The sequence below is a fragment of the Drosophila innubila genome, chromosome X, assembly GCF_004354385.1.
Source record: "Drosophila innubila isolate TH190305 chromosome X, UK_Dinn_1.0, whole genome shotgun sequence".
In the NCBI taxonomy this organism is placed as follows: Eukaryota; Metazoa; Arthropoda; class Insecta; order Diptera; family Drosophilidae; genus Drosophila; species Drosophila innubila.
The window spans coordinates 23,566,285-23,585,864 of NC_047626.1; the positions used below are offsets into that span (position 1 = coordinate 23,566,285).

The 19,580-nt window shown below is 40.0% G+C and overlaps 4 protein-coding genes across 5 annotated transcripts; all 4 read right to left on the minus strand.

Moving 5' to 3' along the window:
• Positions 1–486: 486 nt before the first annotated feature.
• Positions 487–5,501, minus strand: LOC117790678 (fl(2)d-associated complex component). Its single transcript, XM_034630196.1, has 3 exons — positions 3,935–5,501; positions 1,580–3,162; positions 487–1,424 (listed from the first exon to the last, which is right to left on the minus strand). The coding sequence occupies exons 1-3, from the start codon at positions 5,305–5,307 to the stop codon at positions 862–864; spliced, it is 3,519 nt and encodes a 1,172-aa protein (XP_034486087.1). The 5' UTR covers positions 5,308–5,501; the 3' UTR covers positions 487–861.
• Positions 5,502–6,242: 741 nt separating this feature from the next.
• On the minus strand, positions 6,243–7,225 carry LOC117789758 (zinc finger A20 and AN1 domain-containing stress-associated protein 9). Its single transcript, XM_034628886.1, has one exon. The coding sequence runs from the start codon at positions 6,985–6,987 to the stop codon at positions 6,472–6,474; it is 516 nt and encodes a 171-aa protein (XP_034484777.1). The 5' UTR covers positions 6,988–7,225; the 3' UTR covers positions 6,243–6,471.
• A 45-nt stretch (positions 7,226–7,270) lies between these two features.
• LOC117790665 lies at positions 7,271–8,743 on the minus strand. 2 transcript variants are annotated; one of them, XM_034630174.1, is made up of 3 exons: positions 8,665–8,743; positions 7,350–7,796; positions 7,271–7,294 (listed from the first exon to the last, which is right to left on the minus strand). In XM_034630174.1, the coding sequence occupies exons 1-2, from the start codon at positions 8,701–8,703 to the stop codon at positions 7,359–7,361; spliced, it is 477 nt and encodes a 158-aa protein (XP_034486065.1). In that variant the 5' UTR covers positions 8,704–8,743; the 3' UTR covers positions 7,271–7,294; positions 7,350–7,358. The 2 variants fall into 2 exon arrangements, with proteins under 2 accessions (XP_034486065.1, XP_034486073.1); XM_034630182.1 differs by having other exon boundaries at positions 7,275–7,294; positions 7,346–7,796.
• Positions 8,744–14,830: 6,087 nt separating this feature from the next.
• On the minus strand, positions 14,831–18,134 carry LOC117788648 (bromodomain testis-specific protein-like). The gene is made up of 3 exons (XM_034627482.1): positions 18,078–18,134; positions 16,240–17,113; positions 14,831–16,161 (listed from the first exon to the last, which is right to left on the minus strand). Exons 1-3 carry the CDS (start codon positions 18,132–18,134, stop codon positions 14,831–14,833), a joined length of 2,262 nt encoding a protein of 753 aa, XP_034483373.1.
• Positions 18,135–19,580: the final 1,446 nt, after the last annotated feature.

Sequence of the window (19,580 nt, forward strand, 5' to 3'; positions counted from 1 at the left end):
CGGTTTTCGGTTCTTGACAGAGAATTTTCATTCGGTTACGGTTTCAGTTCCGGTACTAAAAATGAAACGGATAGTTTCGGTTTACAGTTCCACTGTTATTCCCTGTTTATGATTTAATTTGAAAAAGTATAGAAATCGCCAACCACCAATAAAGCAACCGAAATTACACAAAAAGTACATTGGGTAAAGAATTTCGACATCTACAAAAAGAATAGTGTTTCTTCAAATAAATTTAGTTATTTTCATTCAAATGTGCACTTGTTGTTTCTTATGTGTATCTGGAAATGCCACATGGCCAAAATAAATATTTACAAAAAAAAAAAAATGAGAAAAATAAAATTGTACTGCTTTATAATATATGTTGTTTGGGTTAACTATTCCTATACCTCCAGTATGTTCCAAATATGAAGATGAATTATATGTCCATTGAATATCATTTTTTAATAATAATTTTCTGTTGTTCTTCAAAATAAATTGGATTTGCGTTTGAATATCTTCTTATTTATTACACAAATTCAATAAAATAGGTATATATAACTTTAAAATTGGAGTTTCGACTAAGTTACAGCATAATATTATATATTGTATGGATTTCGTTTTTTTGTTTTTGTTTTTTTTTTTTTGACATAATTAGTGCTACAATTATTGGAATCCGGGCATAATTAAGGTAATTGAACTCGCTAGCATAATTGTAATCGGTATCAAACACACACATCAGGCATCGACATTGTTATCGTTATCGTCATCGTTGTTGTTATTGTTATCAACCTGGTGAAGATTGACAGCATTCGGACATTGCATGTAGATTTGTATATCTAGTCTATAGCTAAATTGCTCGAGTCGATGTCGAGCGATCGGATCTCATTTGACATCGAGTGTGCGCTGGAACATGTGCATGGCCAGCGATCTCAATCCCTCGCTGACAATGGGCACATTCCTGGGGAAGTCGCATTCCCTCGCCGGCAGACCACAAAGCTGACGACGTAAACGCAAATCCTGTCGAGCGCTGAGCGCACGACTTCCAGGACCACACACATTGCCCACAAGACGTTGACGCTCGGCGGCGGCGCTTCGCAATCCCATTTGGACGCAGGCCAACGGCTCCACATGCTCCGTGTCCAGCAGTTCCCGATAATCATGCGCTGGCGGCGTTGTTTTGCCCGTTTCCGGTTCCGTTTTGATCAGTTGCTGTTGCTCCTTCTCGAGCAGCAGCTGCTGACGTGCATCATTGATGATGCGATGGGCATACTCCGTGCCGGCCATATCAAAGCTGATGCCCATGTCGAGCAGGACACGATGCGGCTGCCAACGCTGCTTGGCCGAGGTGTTCCTATCCACACCCTGTTGTGCCGCATGATCCGTTGCCTGTTGTCGCGTCTCCGCTATCAATCCCTGCCAGTCCACGCCCAGAGCATCGCCAATGCCTGCAAAAACGTATGTGCAAAAATTAGTAACAGATCAGCAGGAGCATCATCTACAGGATCTACAGTAGATCAGATCAGCGATGGGCAGCCATTGGTTCAATTTGATAAGCGAAAACACTTTTGGCTGCCCAACCTGACCTGCTATCGACGCTTACCCTTGTGCCTGGCATCCTCCTCCAGTTCACCATCGGAGATCTCCTCAAAGTCCAGCACTTCCTCAACTTCCTCGCTCTTAATGCTCGCTTGCTGTGCTCCCGCTGCTGGACCAGCAGTTGCAGTTTGAGTTGGACCTTGGGCTATTGTCTGCGTCTCGCTTTTGGTGATCTCCTCGCTGTTGGACAAGGCATCCGTGGAGATCTCCTGATTGCCAGCTAGTGCTCCCTCCAGTTGTAGCTCCGATTTGGGCTTCACTTTGTCCGTCTTATTGAGTATGTCATCATCGCTGTCGCTAATCTCGCTCAGCTCGCCGTTGGGCTTCGGTTCCTGCTTCAGTTGTCTCAGTGATGACTCCAGTGGAAGATTTGAGTCTGTGGCCGGCTCAGCGGTAACGGAAGTGGCTGCCAGCTCTGGTGTGCCTGCTGAATCCTCGGCTGCATCCTCCTGCTTAATGTTGGGCAGCTTGCTCACCTGGGCCAGGATGCCCGGATTGGTGATGGCATTGGCAGCACTTTGGGCCGCCGCCTTGGCAGCTGCCACCGCTGTGGTGGCCGCGGCCACAGCGCTCGCTTGAGCCGCCGCATTGCTCGGCTTGGGCTGCTGATGTGGCGCCACCTGTGCTGTGGATGCAGCTGCTCCGGGTCCAACTCCGGCTGCTGTTGTCGGCGGCATGTGTGGATGTTTCTTGATGAAGGCGCCTCCGCCGCCGCCTCCGTAAGGCAAACGCTTGTGTGGAAATCCACGTGAGCTGCCACCACCACCATGATAGCCACCTGGTGGCTGCACTGGCAGCGTCATCAGTGGTGGTGGATGCGATCTGTAACCACGCTCGCCATGCTCATGACCATGCCCGCCTCCGCCACCACCTCCACCACCACCACGTCGAAAACCACGTCCGCCACCGCGCTCACCACGTGGATGGACATGATGATGTGGCGATGAGGAGGGAGCATGATGTGGCGGCTGTCCCTCGGTGCCAGCGCCATTGTTGCGTCCAAAATTGGGCTCATCATTGTCGCGCCAATCGTTGTTCGCCTGCTGCCAACCACGTGGTTTCTCTCGCTGATCATGCTCCAGCCAGGCGGGTTCGTTCTTCACCACATCGTTACCAACACCACCGCCACCGCCAGCTCCACCACCACCGACGCACTCCTCACGCTCATCCGCATCCCAATCCGGCTCCGAGGCCGAATGATGCTGCTGCTGCTGTGAAGTTTGCTGTGCCGGCGGCTTTGGCCGCTTGGGACCACCAACAAATCCGCTGGCACGTCCTGGCGTGCCATTACCACCAGCACCACCACCGCCACCTCCACCGCCACCTCCACCAGCTCCTCCTCCTCCGTTGCCGCCGTTATCCTCATCCCAGTCGCGCTCCCACTCGGCTCGATAATCTCCACGAGCTGGCAATCTCTCTCGCTCCCTCTCCCTCTCTCGCTCACGTTCGCGCATCATGCGCTCTCGCTCATCCGCATAGAGCACATCCTCCGCATCCAGTTCCCGATAATCCCGCATGTCCCTCGCCTCCAGCCAAGCTTCCCGATCCCGCGAGTAGCGTGCATCCAAATAGGCACGCTTGTAGGCACTAAAAAAATCAAAATTGAAAATCAATTTAAATTTCATTTCATAATTTAAATCAATCTAAAAAAGTTATTTTATAATTATATTTTTTGAATAACACTTGAAATGAATTATTAATCTTAATTCTGATAATACAAAATCAAAAATAAGAGTTCCAATCAATTTATATACGAGTATTAAAGATTCTAAGCCCAAATTATTCATTTTCTTAGTTATCCGGGTAAATATTTTCGGGTTTGATTTTTTAAACTCATCATGGAAAAAAAATAATTTTAAAAAATTGTAATTTTATTATTATTTTGCAATACATAAATAACTATGTATATTTTCTTTTGCATTTGAGTTTTACTTTTGATTTTTTAAAAACGTGCTATTCAGTAACTTTTATTTTAAAATCAATAGATTTGTTATTTCGTAACCTTAAAATAAAAATTGAAATTCAATTATTATTTTGTAATATTTAAATAAACATTAAAAAAAGAGTTGTAATTTTTTTTTAGTAAAAAATATAATATAAATGGGATAATAACTGCTCTTAACTATAAGATCTTTGATTCCTGCATTAAAGTGTAATCTTGAACTGAAAGATATTCAACTGGAAGACCTTCAACTGGAAGACCTTCAACTGGAAGACCTTCAAGTGAAAGACCTTCAACTGGAAGATCTTCAACTGGAAGATCTTAAACTGGAAGATCTTCAACTGGAAGATCTTCAACTGGAAGATATTCAACTGGAAGATCTTCAACTGGAAGATCTTCAACTGGAACTTGACTCACCGTTCACGCTCCTCCTCCGAGTAGAGATCCCGGAGATCTCTTATGCGCTGTGGAAAGTGCTCGGCAAGCGGACTGAGCTCGCGTCTTCGTTGGCCGCCATAGCGACGCATCTCGTCCAGCAGTCCATGGCGCTCGGCCTCAATGAACTCCTGCTCGCGTTCATAGGCCTCCAGTTCCCGCTTGTCGCGCACATGACGCCCGGCACGCTCCACGGTCTCCAGGGAGCGCTCCCGACTGCCATAGGGCATGGGCATGTCCAGATCTCGCACACCACCAGCTCCATATGGCTTTTTGCCCTCATCCTCCTCCTGGCGTCGCATCTTCTCGCGGGCCAGACGCTCGCGTTCCCGCTGTCGCTCCTGGCAGCGAGCTAAGGCTTCGGCGCGTTCTTTGTCCCGAGCTGCCTCCCGCTCGGCGCGTTCTCGTTCCCTTTCCCGACGATCACGTTCCCGTTCGCGCAGGGAGAGATCGTCGTGACGTTGGAGCTTGTGCTCATGTCGCTGCCGTTCGTGCTCTCGCTCCACACGCTCCCTTTCTCGCTCCCTCTCCCGCTCGATGCGCTCCCGTTCCCGCTCCCTCTCGCGCTCACGCTCCAATGACGGAGTGCGTCCGCGCGTTCTCGTCTGTATGATGATCTTCTCCCGCGACATCAGCTGATGATGCATGCGAGCGGCGGGCGTGCTGTTGGGTCCCAAACCGGATCCGGAACCTGACCCGGCTGGACCGGGACTCTTTTGGCGCTTACCCACCACATCCTGATGAATGCGTATTTTGGTTGTCGTCGTGGTGCTGGAGGCACCTGTTGGCGACCGACTGCTGCCCAAGCGATGATGATCCCGTTCCCGCTCTCGCTCCCTCTCGCGGTGCACACTACGCAGCTTCTCCCGCTCCCTCTCCCGCTGCTCCTTGCTGGCGGCACGCAAATGCTTGCGCTCCGCCAGCTTCTTCAGCTTCGCCTGCGTGGCGGGAGACAGAGCACGATGTCCATGTCCGCTGAGTGCGGCGGCGGCACGTTTCTTGAGCCGCGCCTCTTTCAGCTTGCGTTTGATGTGATTACGTTTCGCCACTAGCTTCTTTTGCACATGATCACGGTCCCGATCACGATCCCGTTCACGTTCCCGCTTGTCACGCTTGCGACGCTCGTCGCCCGACGAGCTGCCCGCCCGTCGCGAGCTCTTCTTCTTGCGATGATGTCGCTCCGCGGACCGCTGATGCGGGTGGGCATGTCCATGGTGATCCCGTTCGCTGTCGGAGCTGCTGTACGAGCTGCTGCCACTGTCCGTGTCTGTGCTGGAGCTGTCGCTGCTGGAATGCGCATGTCGCGACTTCTTATACCGACGCAATTGCTCTTTGGCCTTCTTTTCCATCTCCATTTAACATGCACAATGCACAAATCGCCCGCACTTTCCCGCGCTTTTGCCGACACACTGTTTCTTTGTTTTTTGCTCTTCCTGTTGATGTTTATTTATGTTTATGTTTATGTGGCGTCGTTTATTTTGCAATTAAGAGGTTGTATCGAATCGTTCAGATAAAGTTCGATTGAACTAGGGATGGATTTCGATATAACAATATCGATATTACATCGATATTATTTGGCGATACTTCTGCAAGCAACGATATGACAATACGATATTGTCGATTTTCACTAAATATTATTTACTGTCACATACTATTTTTCAATTGATATCATTTCCAATATCAATATCGCTATTTTATTGAAAATCGCCATCACTAAATTTAACTACTCGCTAAATTGAATCAAACGGTGTGGCAGCCTTGGCTCCCAGAAAATGTCGACAGTCAGTTTTGGGTCATTTTGTAAAATGGATCCGAAAGGTTACGAGTAAAGTTCATAAAAATAATGACATTTATTTTATCTAATATCGAATTTATTTGGTTTAATGAAATAATTTTACTATCTATATTAAGCACAAAGGAACAAAAATAATTCAAATTTTAAATTTAGTGCCGGTCATTTTAGGATCTGGAACCAGTTTTGTCGCATATATCGATAAATGTCCAGTGCTGTATCGCAACTGAAAATGCTAACGAATTTAAATTTCAGGTAATGCAACTTACAAAATTCAAAAGCTTTGCAATTAATTAATAATTTGATAAAAACTTAAAATTCGAAATTAGATAAAATAAAGGTAAACGATTTAATGAAGATTTAAAGTGAAGTTTGAATAGCTAAGTTGTCAACTACGGTAGGACTCACAAGCGCCCATAGATGACGTCAGCCGATTTAAATTTGACGTTACAAATAAACGCATTTAACATTGCGCTTATTCCAATAGAATATTATGAATTGCTTACAAATGCTACATTAGTAAAATTTATTGTACATTTTGCATTTGCCTCTTGGTTATACATGTATGTATTGTGTTTCCCGTTTCTATTGTGTTGTTCTGGATGCAGTTTTTCGGAATAGCTCATGCCAAAAAAAAAAAGAAAGGAAAAAATTGTTAAACAAGAATAGAACAATAAGAGAACAGCAATAGAAAGAAGGACCACCAAGCTGGCGTCTAGAGCGTTAATTAGAGTTTGCGCAGCTTTTCTGGTACAACTAATGGATTATCGCGACGTATTTGACTTGCTCCCATCTCGCGATAATCGAAGTTGCAATCATGGCGATCGCTATAACGATGAAAGGCACAATATGTGCCACCGCAGCGACAGGGGAATCCGCCGGTTAAACCAAATTTCTTGCCACACTTGTCGCAACGATTCTGTTTCGGTGGCAACAATAACTCTTGAGTCTCCTGCCCGTTATCATTATTGCCAGCGGAAGCGGAAACGGGAGCAGCAACGGCAACAGAAGCTTCAGGCCCTCCTTCAGTTTTTGGTTGATCTTTGCCCTCTATCTGTTCGTCGATTTGCTGATGCTGTTGTTCTGGCAATTTAGAACTACAATCTGCTGCTGCCCCAGTAGGAATCACATCCGTTTGGCCATTTTTGGCCTTCAATGTGCGCGATGTGGTGGCTTCATTCGAGATTGTGTCAATTGTGTCATCCTTCGTATTACCAAAGTCGCGTATGTTACTGTTTTCCATCTTGGCCGGTTTTCAGATTCGTTTGTCAAAGCCTTTCAGTCTTAAATTTGTTGAATTTTGCTGCCCAAGTCTACTACGATTTTCGTGTGCCTGACAAATTATCCGCCTGGTGAATGTATGGGACAGTTTTTAATTTCATACCATTACTATTATCGAATATCGAAAGATTCGAAACTAACAAAGGACATTTAACAACACTTATCAAATGTCATTTTTGACTTTTTTAGCCAACATCTTAAGTTCAAATAAATTTTGTCAATTTTTTTATTTAATAATTTAATTAACTGGTTTAAATAGCCGTAGAAAACTAAAATAAATAAAAGAAAAATAATTTTTGTTGTCAAACCAATTACTGGACTCACTTTTTTTTGCTAGGCATTTCCATTGATTACGTCCAGCATGTAGCGACGATACCAATCCCCCACAGGAGTTCGTAGTATGCAGATAAATGCATTGTAGCACCAACTGAGTGCATTTTTAGAATCTCTACGAGCACGCGCATTGCAGCCATTTATCGCTGGCAGAGCTTGCTCCTCATTCAAACGCTGCCTTCCGCCGTAAGTGTGAAGAATGCGATTGGTATTGAAGCCCGAGTCATCCCACAGCTGCAGCTGTGTCCAGAAGCAGTAAATGTATCGACGTACCCACAACGTGTTCTCATATTCCTGTCTATCCAAAGCTCGTCGTTGATCTGAATCAAGTTTACCGCTGGCAGAACATGCATCCCTGGCACGAAGTATGTCCAGGGACTGTGGCGACCTTGTGGGCAGCGACAGCGCCACCAAAAAGCAGCGGGACAACAGCGCAAGCTGTAAGTGGTAAATTCGATCAATTGTTTGAGTCACACAGTTATCGTTATCGTCTCAACGTATTTAAATTGCGAAAAGTCATTAAAAAAAAAAAACAAAAATAGCAAGAGCAAAATGTGGAATTCATTTTACTTACAAATCATTAAATGTATCGGGGCATAGGTGTTTTGTTTATAACAATAATAACTTATAATAAGTAAAGTTAGCTGAAACTAGTCTGTAGATTTTTAAATCGAATAAAGTATAGCGAGAAATTAATTGGACTTGGGAAATGTTTAAACTGGTTTTTATTACAGTGAGGTAGGTATTAATAGAGCTTTTAAGTTGTTACATAAAACACACTTTGTATTGTATATTTTACCATGTAGCACGACTAGCACATATCCTATAATATGTACTTTTTTGTCTAGACCAGAGATTAATGAGTTTGTTAGAGGTTTCTACTAGAGATTTCTGAAGATTAATTCAGAAGAGGAAGTATACGCAATTTTTTCAATTGTTCTGATATTAAACTAGCATTTGAATTATATATATCTTCTTTTTAAGATTGATAATATACAGACAATCTTTTTAATAATAAACTTTATCAATTAATCTCTTCTCCCAATGCAATAATTTAATTTTAAACAGCAATTCCGTTTATAAATATGTAGAAAACGAGCAATTTGTCTTAAATAAAGATTTAATGCATTCTTATGTAATGAAGTGTTTTTTTTCGGTTCAGTGCGATTTCACTATAAAGTAGTTTGATTTGACAATCATTATAATGTAAAGTACTAAAGTTCAATCAACTCATATAAGAAAACAAATTTTTTAAAGAATTTGACAAAGCATTTCCAAAGGGTGAATACATAAATAATCAACTTACAAGTAGTGTTAATACGATCTGCAGTCGTATTATAGTCATCTCGGGTTCAGAGATAAAGCTACACTGAGGCAAAAGTGCAAAAGCAGAAATGCAAACAAATGTGAGAAATGCATAAAACGACGCTAAATTGTGATGAATGCATTTATTAAAATTAAAATTAGCTGGAGTACAAATGCACTCGAGAGCTTCTTTCCCTCTCTCTTTCTCTCATGCTGGACCGATGCAGAGGGAGGTAAATGGGTATGGGTATGGATTTGGTATAGGGAAGGGGCTTTTATGACGTAAGCAATTGGCATTTAGCATTTGGCACGTGAACGTAACGTTGATGAAGCCAGAAACGATATCCATATCCAGTTGGTTACCAAAGCAAATTGGATTGGCAGTCACAGCTGCTGCCCGTCATCTGTTTTATGTTAACACATAAGTCGCAAGTGGATATATAGTGGTATAAGTATTCAGTATTCAGTATTTAATATTCAGTATGTTTATATGTATTTGGATCATGTGCATATGGAACGCAGCGGCAACATTCATTTTTCGTAAGATTCCACACTCGCATTTGCTTGTAAACAACTATTTTTTTTTTTGTTTTCGCTGTTTTCTATTATTTTTTTGTGATCTTGCAAATGGCGCAGAAGCCAAAATCAAAAATCCATATCCCCGTTCACAGCACCCCTAATCTTTTAATTTACAGTCCCATTCCAAGTTCACATCGAAAAGCAAATCAAATTGAATTCGATTCGACAGGCAACCGAAACGAGCGCAATAAAATTGATTGCGTTTAAGTGTATTAAAATCAAATAGAAATTTAGCAAATCTCCTCGGGGCCTGTAAAATGGGGACTATAGACTGTAGATTGTAGACCACCATCTGGACGTGATCATTGTGGGCGATCGCTTGCAATCGCTTTGAAAATGTCCATGTCGCCCGCACATTTGACATTAAGATAAACCAAGTTTGGCACATACCTAGATCAGTCAGTCATCATATACTATATATAGAATCGATTGGATTAACCACAAGATCGCAGTTTGCTTCAACTTTCGTGTTTTGCCTTGAAGCATGAAGGACACGCAATTATTTGTACATAAAATAAGGAAATATTCAAAAAGATGGGACTCATAAATATGTATATAATAAAAAATAGACAAATTTTCACTCACAAAAAACGGATAAAGCAATAAAAAATTAACATAAACTGTACACAAAAACATAAAAATTTAAAATTATTTGTTTAAAACTTTAGATCGTTTCAATAATAAACTGTTATTTATCTAGTTTTGTAAAATAACTCGAAAAATATTTTAATCGATTCTCATGACAAATCAACTTTAATTTGATTTAATGTCAAGTTTTTTTTTATTAGCTTTCTTTTAATTTGATTCTGCATCAAAATTGGAAACAACATTTTTACCATCAATGACCACTTTTCCACTTTTCTCTCCCCTTAAAACTTTTTCCACAAAAAGTGTTTTGAAAAAACTCAATATTTGTATATTATTTTATATTATTTGCCGAATAATCGACAACTCTTTTTTTTTCTTTTGATTTAAAACTTGATTAACAGTTTGAATTTACAACGCTATATTAATCTATTTATGGAGGAGTCGCTTTAAGAACTGGTTTGGAATCTAGATCTAGTTGAAAATAAATTGACTGATAAATTTTATAATCAATTAGTCAGATCTATGAGGAGTATGTTTTTATTATCTATCTATCTTTATGCCATTGTCAAGGTCATTTTTTGAATTTAAGCAAATGGAACGAATAGAAAGTATCCAACAAACAGGAACCGAAGTTTATATAAGTTACAGGGTATATATACAGCTATTAATAGTTTGATGAGTTTTGTGATGCCAGTATAACTAATAAGAAAATACAATTGACATTATAGTAAAGTGGCTGTCAAAGTTGACAGGTAAATGAAAAAAAAACAGGCAAAAACATTGCACCCAAGTCGTATAACTGTACTAATTACTCTACTAAAGGATGCCCTGTAGTTAAACCAGAAACACGTTAGCCAAGAGTTATTTGTAATACACTTGTCCAGAAATTTTGGTATACATAGTTGGCACTTCCAGCAAAAAAAAAATGCAGTGTACAACACTTATTGATGGTGTTGCTTACTTTTGTCAGGCACTTTAGTTAACGCAAAATTAAGTTGGACAATTTAGTAAAGTGTCTGTCAAGTTTGACAGGTAGATGAGAAGCGAGAGGTCCAAATTGCAATAAAATGGATAAATTTTTATGCTTACAACGGAACAGGAAAACATTTCGTTCAAAGTTTGCATTTAATTGCAATTTATATGGCACGATTGTTGACTGTGCGTGTGTGTGCGAGTGTGTGGGGGTTTCTGGGGTGGTGCGGGTTGCGGGGCAGTGGGGGCATGTCAACTCAACGCCAAATTTGCCGCCATCAACTGACGCTGTCGTCGTCGCCGTCGTGACAAAGTCTCGCAAATATTTTAATTGCAATATTTTTCCCCTATTTTTGTTGTTGTTGTTGGTTTTGTTTTTAGTCGTCGCCGTCGCCGTCGTTGGCGTTGGTCGCATCGCATTTTGCTACCTTAAAATTATAAGTAAAATTAACAATTTTTAATTGACTCTGAAAATTAAAAACAGCAACATGGCGAGCTGCATTCACAATTTTCAGCAAATTTTCATAGATATTTTATGTGCAATAAATTGCAAAATATTATTTTAGTTCGAATATCCTTGCTTTGAAGTGCAAAACGCAGGCTTTATCAGACTATTGTCTCAGTATGTAAAGTTTGACATTTTAAATTTTATTACATTTTTGTTCATCAGAATTATTTAAATCGTACTTGCATTTCGAAATAAATGTGGCCTTTGACAGTAATCGAACTATTTAACATACTTATGTGATTTATCGATAGCTTGATTTGAATTTAACGCTGAACAATCGATTACCGCTTTCTCTGTGCCGAACTAAATATAGAATGTAGTATTACCATGCTATCTGCAGACATGCGTACAGTAACAGGGTATGCTGTAGCCGATCATTTCTGCAAAGTAACACTCTCACTTGTTGTCTTTGGGTATTTTCAGCAATTTGTTGCATTTCGGCCCACGCGACGTTTGTTTGTGTGTGTAATTCGCTTTCAATACAAACATACACGCACACATATAGTGATGCTTAGTATATTTTTAGACCCTGTACATCAATAGTACACTGGGTATACACATCATTTTGTAAGAAAATTTTTTACACATACGTGATACACATTAGAGATCAATTTTTTTTTTTATAAAGGGTGGTCCATTTAAAAATTTGAATTGAATGAATGAATGAATTTGAATGTTTAACCTTTAAAAAATATTGAGCCCTTTTTATACCCGTTACTTAAAAAGTAAATTAAAGGGCATATTGTGTTCGTTGGAGTGTATGTAACAGGGAGAGGGAGGCATCTCCGACCCTATAAAGTATATATGTATATTCTTGATCAGCATCAATAGCCGAGTCCGTCTGTATAAACAAAAGGATCTCATAGACTATAAGAGATAGAGATATCAAACTTTCACTCACAGACTTCTAAATACCCCACGCAGATCAAGTTTGTTTCAAATTTAAGCTACGCCACCCGCCGCCCTCGCAAAATGCGAAAAACCACCACACCCACAGCTTTTAAGATAATACATATTGTGTGGTAATAATTATCCCACTGAGTTGCATCAAGATCGGAGAAGTAGAACGGCAGTTATGGTGAATTAAAGTTTTCAAAGCAAAACAAGTATTTTCTTTAAAGTACTATTATACATATAGAAGTTAGTAACGGGTATCCTATGGTCGGGATCACGACTATAACCTTTCCGACTAGTTTTTTATAGCAAAGTTAAATTCCAATTTTTTAATGGGCCAACCTATTCATACAAACATATATTCTTGACATCATGACGGTCTTTCTGTCTAGAGCACAAAGAATATTTTTTTTTGTTAATTATTATACTATATATTATCCGACTTAATCGCAAAACGGTTGTATGCAGCAATATTCATAGCTGCTCAAGTTTTAAAGCAGCGCTCGCGCTTAAAAGTATGCAGTAGTTTTTCATTTTTTTTTTTTTTTTTTTTTTATTTGTCGTCTAAGTTTATTTTGTGTTTCACTGAACTCAGCGTCAACAGAAAATCTCTAAATGGTTTAATTTTTTGAAATCAATATTTTATTTATTTAAATTTTTTATTTGCCGTCCTTACAGTATAAGGACTGGGTCTCACACACAGTCGAGTGTGCTCGATTGCAGAATTTCCTAATAGCATTTGGTTTTTTGCAACAGCGGAAACGTTGGCCACATGACGCTGATCTAAAAGGTATGCAAGTGGAGCCAGACAGTCCAAGACAGGGCTGGAGAGACATAGAGAGAGAGCAAGATAGAAGAGGACAGGGCTCACAGTGTTGCGATATTAGGGCGACAATTTTTGACATGGACGATGACATGGCAACGGCGATGGCGCCAAATTCTGAATTGTCAACGGCGCGTAACGAAAGCGCGAGAAAGCGCCAAAAAAGAAAAACTAAAACTAAAAGGAAAAGAAAAATAAAATCTTCACTTTTGCTTGCACAAATGCTCGTACATAAGTATGTTCATACATAGCATGGCATAAAAATTTCGCAAGGTATTTGCAATTTGTAAATCTTATATTATTATTATGAGTATGAGAGAATAACAGTGCAACAACAAATGTATGCACGAGTATTTCGCTTGATTTGTTTGGCATTTATTTCAATTTTTTAATTTAATTTTTGTTTTATTTTTTGTTTTTTTTTGTTGCTGCTGCTGCAGTTGTTGGCAACGGAAATCTTTCGCATTGGCAACATTTTTAGCCAATTTGCCGTCTACGCCGCCTACAAAACCAACGAGTCATCATAAGTCGCCAGTAAGGGAAGGTGTTTTATGGGTAGGGGATGATGGTGATAGGGCAATGCTATGAACAGTGCAAACAGGACACTTTGGCGACATTAGTGTAAGTCAATTTGCAAGTTGTTTTTGTCTATCAAATATTGTGTGTTTGCTAGTCTTTTTGGCATAGTACTGACAATTTGTAGGTGCACGTGATTACCCATTCAATCACATACAATCTTATAAATATACATACGAATACATTTATTTAATTATTTTCCCAACTGTCATCTAATTAAACTGTTTTGAAATGCTGCCACGTCTTGCAAACAAATCTTATGAAATTTAACTTCACACTTTAAATCAATTTATCAATTATTATCGATGGGTCGTCAGTTCGATAACAAGCTGTTAATATTACTTCAATTGCCTGTGCATGACGAATGTATGTATCCATATGTATTTGTGTGTGTGTGTCTCACAGTCTCACACTCTCTTGCTAACTTCGTTAAGTTCGTCAAGAAAGCAGGCGCAGCGACCATGTTCAGTGCTGCCAAAACCGCTTTTTTCCCGTCAAATATGGCAAATATTGCGGGAAGCGGATTTTTTTTAGAAATGTATTTGGCTTTTTTCGGCGTTTTTTTTATGCTTCCAAAGGTTACATAAAAAGTATTAAAAATGTGCAGCTTTATTATTATTTTTCTTATCGATATTTGCCAAAACCACCACTATTTTTGGCCAGACTATCATCTTTATACCAAAAGTGGGCACCAAAGGTAACAATTTTTTCGAAATGCCAATAAACTCTGCTCACTTCGCTCGTCTCTGATGCCGTCTGGACCAGCATAAGTGCTACTTATACTACACTTATACCTTATTTTGCACATTTTTGATAAGCACAGGGTAAAAAATCATTAAATTTGTTAGCCCATAAGTACCACTTTTTTTTAAAGCTTTTTTTCTTACATTTTGTAGCGTTTTTTGCGTATTCTTCCAGTCAAAAACGGCTTTTTTGGCCTCAGCACTGGTCATGTTTGTTTATGCGTCGTTGCTTTGGCATGTACTAGGTGTTAAAGAGCCAACTATAGAAGTGTCAGGATTAATTCAATTAGTTTGCAAAAGGTATAAATATAAAATAGTAGTATTTTGACAAGAACAGTATTTTTATTGAATCTATTCTTATAATTAACAACGAATGTTTATAATAATTCTTCAAACTGTTCTAAAGAATTCACGATTTATTATTTTTGAACCTCAATTATAATATCTGAAATAATTATAACGGGGTATACATTCCTTGCCATCACTAGATTCGCTTGCCCGTCCCCATATTCTTTCTGATATATTTACGAGGACCTGCAGGATTATTCAATGGCATTGGCATCTGGAAATCATGATCATTGACAGACGCACTCGAATCCTCGCCAGCAGTCATGTCCTGGGCCATCTGCTGCGCGTTCTTCCGTGGTTTGTAGGTACGTTTGGGTTTGGTTTGGGTGCTACCTTCCTGAGAACCTGTAGGATTATTCAATGGCATTGGCATCTGGAACTGATGATCATTGACAGACGCATTCGAATCCTCGCCAGAAGTCATGTCCTGGGCCTTCTGCTGCGCGTTCTTCCGTGGTTTGTAGGTACGTTTGGGTTTGGTTTGAGTGTTACCTTCCTGAGGACCTGTAGGATTATTCAATGGCACTGACATCTGGAACTGATGATCATTGACCGACGCAATTGAATCCTCGCCAGAAGTCATGTCCTGGGCCTTCTGCTGCGCGTTCTTCCGTGGTTTGTAGGTACGTTTGGGTTTGGTTTGAGTGTTACCTTCCTGAGGAGCTGTAGGATCATTCAATGGCATTGGCATCTGGAACTGATGATCATTGACCGACGCATTCGAATCTTCGCCAGAAGTCATGTCCTGAGCCTTCTGCAGCGCGTTCTTCCGTGGTTTGTAGGTACGTTTGGGTTTGGTTTGAGTGTTACCTTCCTGAGGACCTGTAGGATCATTCAATGGCATTGGCATCTGGAACTGATGATCATTGAATGACGCAATTGAATCCTCGCCAGAAGTCATGTCCTGGGCCTTCTGCTGCGCGTTCTTGCGTGGTTTGTAGGTACGCTTGGGTTTGGGTTCCTGAATCGCCTTGGGGGCTCGTTTCGCTGGAGTCTTCTTGGCCTTGTTCGGCAAGCCGCTAGCACTATCCATGGCCCTCTTCATGAGACTTATGGTCAGGGGTCTGAAGTACATGACGTTGTACTTCCGATCAGTGTTGCTGACACAACCATGTTCGGATTGCTCAATAATATGCATGACGTCATGCATCGACTCTGGAGACAGTTGCTCGAACTGCATCTTAAGAATGCGACGCTCCTCGACACTAACGAAATTAGGCTTCACTCTTCCCTTCTCATCGTCGGAGGATTCAGCTAGATTTGTGTCAAAATTCCGTCCTTGGTCGATAATCTTGGCGCTGATCAAAATCTGTTGAAGCTTCTTTGTGTAGGGCAGCTTCTCCTCCTCTTTCTTCTGTACCTTTCTCTCCAATTCTCCCTGACCCTTCTCCTCCTTCAATGTCTGTCCCTGACTTTTTTTAATCTCCTTCAATTTCTGCTGTTGCCATTGCTCCTTTGGTTTCTCTTCTTTCACCATCCCCTTCTTCTCTTCCTGCTTCACCACTTTCACCTCCTTCTCCTCCTCCTTCTCTGCTTTGTGCTCACGTTGACATTTAGCCAGAGCTTCTTTGAGGCCATCAGCCGTTATGTTGAGGGCGCTGATCAAGCTGTCCTGCCAATTGAGATGCGGTTTGTGGCTAGGCCAGTTGCCGGGTCCAAATACTTTGATGAAATCCTCGCTGGGCAGAGGGATTTCATTTCCGTCGTCGTCCAATGCCATTGGGACTGATTGACTGGGATCACTTTCGCATAGCTGGAAGATGTGCTTTGCTCGGTTGTGGCAGTGTTTTAGCATATTCTCAAATCGTCTGTCGAAATTCTCCATTGAGTGGACGCGGCTCTTGTCCACCTTTCGGGAGAGATCTTTCAATTTGCTTTGAAAGAAGTCGCGTTCAGGCTCGTCCATCTGTTCCGTGCGATCTAGGAGCTGCTTAAGCTTGGACTGGCACTGTAGCTTCACCTGTGCCAATGCCGGATTATCCTTGCTGCAGGGCAACTCCTCACCCCTCGGCAATTTCGCGAGAACCTTGAGCACGAACTTTTCCAACTGCACGCCTTTGCGATATATGCTGGAGTAGGATCGGTTAAAGGTGTAGCAGTTGGTTACGATGAGCCTTAGATCATGGATGAGATCTTTCACACTGCGATAGTATCTATTCTCGACACGTTGGATAACGGTTCCCAGGTCCATGGGATTATTGATGATGGTGTAATAGGTTGGCACATTGAGAGCCTCTGAGTCAACGGGTTCCATGAAAGGAGCGGCAAAATCTTGATTCACCAACTTACGCAACAGATGCTTTTCCACGTATTTGATCTTATTGGTGTACTGACCCTCCATTCCCACTGGGGGACTCACCTCAGGCTGGACTCGGGTCGGAATCTTCAGCTTAACCGAAAGCGGCCTATAGGAGGTCGACTGCAAGAAGATAGGCTTATTCACCACTGTGTAAATCGTGTAAATCACACCAACTTACCATTGCAAATAGAGTTCAACGATTGCACAAGAAATAATTAAAGTTTCTTCACACGTTCTCTTCCGTATTTTACAGTGATTATAGAAATTAAATTTGACAATTAAATCAATGGTACCTTTCTTATTGGAAGGAAAATTTCATTATTAATATCGATGTTAAAATAGATATAATCGATAGCTTCTTAAGATATATTTGAAATTATTGAAATATTTTATATTTTTGACAAAATCGTAAAACAACTGAAAGTGCTTAGTGAGCCCAACTCTGCTTTAAAGAATGCATCTCAGTTCTTTTTGCTATGGAAGGAATATTATTAACATCAGTAGTTTTAAGAGTATTTTTATTTTATTTTAACTTAACTTGACTAATAAAATAAAATATAGATCAATCAATCAATATCTGAATTTCACAATCTTTCAAATCGGTATTGGTATTGTTTTTTCTCAAAGTGTATATGGTATGAATCCGAAATAGATTATCTGGTCGATGCTGTTTGCTTCCTGGGAGCTGTCATGTCATGATGAGGAGGCAGTAATTATAGGTAAGTTAGTATGCAAATATATCAGACATTATTATGAGACGGACACGACGATTAATGGCGAATCGCAGCGAGTAGAACAAGTTGAAAGGAATGTCAAATGATTTAAGCTTGCCACTGTACGTACTGTAAGTCAAGAAAGTATTTTGACAAAATAAAAATGCACCTTTTTTGTTTTTTTCATTTAAAAAAAAAGTAAAATTCAAGTAAGAGCCATAGACTAGAATTATAAAATAAAAAATAAAATAAAAATCTATATATATATATATATATATATATATATATATCTTGCAATAGAAACTGTGTAAATTTTGTATGTTGTCAAAACACTTTCTTGATTAACAGTATGTGTTTCTCTCCTCCCTTACCCTGACTGCAGTATCCATCCCAATGCTGCACCCCACGGTACTCGTTTCAGCCATCATTTCGCTCCATTCGCTGCGACATTTTTGGCGCAACTCCAGAAGGCTGTCAAAATTGCACAAATCCGTGACGATGCCACTGTCCCGTCCCGCTTGGGGCGTCCATTCAACTGTCCCAGCACATTTCAGACATTCAACCGAACCGGCTTCAAAATCGAGACATTTTACGAGAGGGTGGAGAGGGATGGGGATGTCCATGAATGTACATTGTACTAGTTATAAAAAAAAATGTTCTAAAATCTAGATGTGGGTCTCAAAACTAAAACTTTTTGTCTAAAAGGTGAGTCGAGAACATAAAATTCTTAGATTAGGAAATCACATCTTGGTTTTGAGAACAATTTAAATAAGACCAAGTTCATATTTGTTTGATGAATTAATGTTTTTAAAGTTTAAATCAAAAAATAAAAAGTTTAAACATGGTTTTTTAAATTTATATTTTTTTAATTTGACTAACCAGAGCGCCACGGTGCCACCATTTGTTTGATACGAAATAGTACCTATTTATACTTTCCTAGCAATTTTAGATTTTTATACTTGTTTTAAGAACTTTTATTTTTTAGATTAATATTCTTAGTATTAGTAATATGGTCTTAAAATGTTCTTATTTTAAGAATAACACATTTAAGATGAATGTTCTTGATTTTAGAAGTTGGTCTTTTTTTTCAGTGTATGTATGTTAATTGTACATATACATAGTACATCAATCCATCCAGCAATAGACATTTGCAGCCGTTGCTGTCAACTATAGATGCTGACACCGTTAATCTTGCCAGATCGTGGTGCTTAACACTTGTAATCCGCTTCGCCTGCTGAGTGCAATGATTGCCCTCCGTCTTCCCCCTATCCACACCCTTCCTTTCCTGTTTGACAGGGGCGTAGGTGAATAGCTGCACTCTTGCTCTCCCTCTAACCCCGATCTACCCTCCTCTCTTTCTAGCTTTTGCCACCTTTGAAAGCGGTTTGCACTCGTTCGAGCTGTTCCAAGAGTTTCTATATACTTTAGTCTTGCAAAAGAATATTATATTATTGTACATTAGTCATTAGTCTAATATGTGTATAATACCTTCAGATAAATAAAATTAGTTCATCTGCCTAATATGTTGATATGCCAATTAGTTTTAGAATCTAAGTACATATCGCTTAGCTTAAAAAAAATATTTTTTTTTTTTAAATTTATTTTATTTATTTATACAGTCGGCAAAGAAAAAATTACTAAGTATAAAAATTAAGTTAAGAAATAAAAATACAATTAATATTAAATATAAATGTTGAACTGTTAGAAAAAATTAAAATTAGATCTGGAGAATGCAAAAATTATAAATGATCCAACATTTGTTGCAAGGATTTTGGAAAACCCAGAAAAACCCAATCAGATCAATAAAAATTACTGTTGGTATTAGTAAAAGTATTAATATTAGACTAGTACAATGTAATATAGCAAGTTATTAT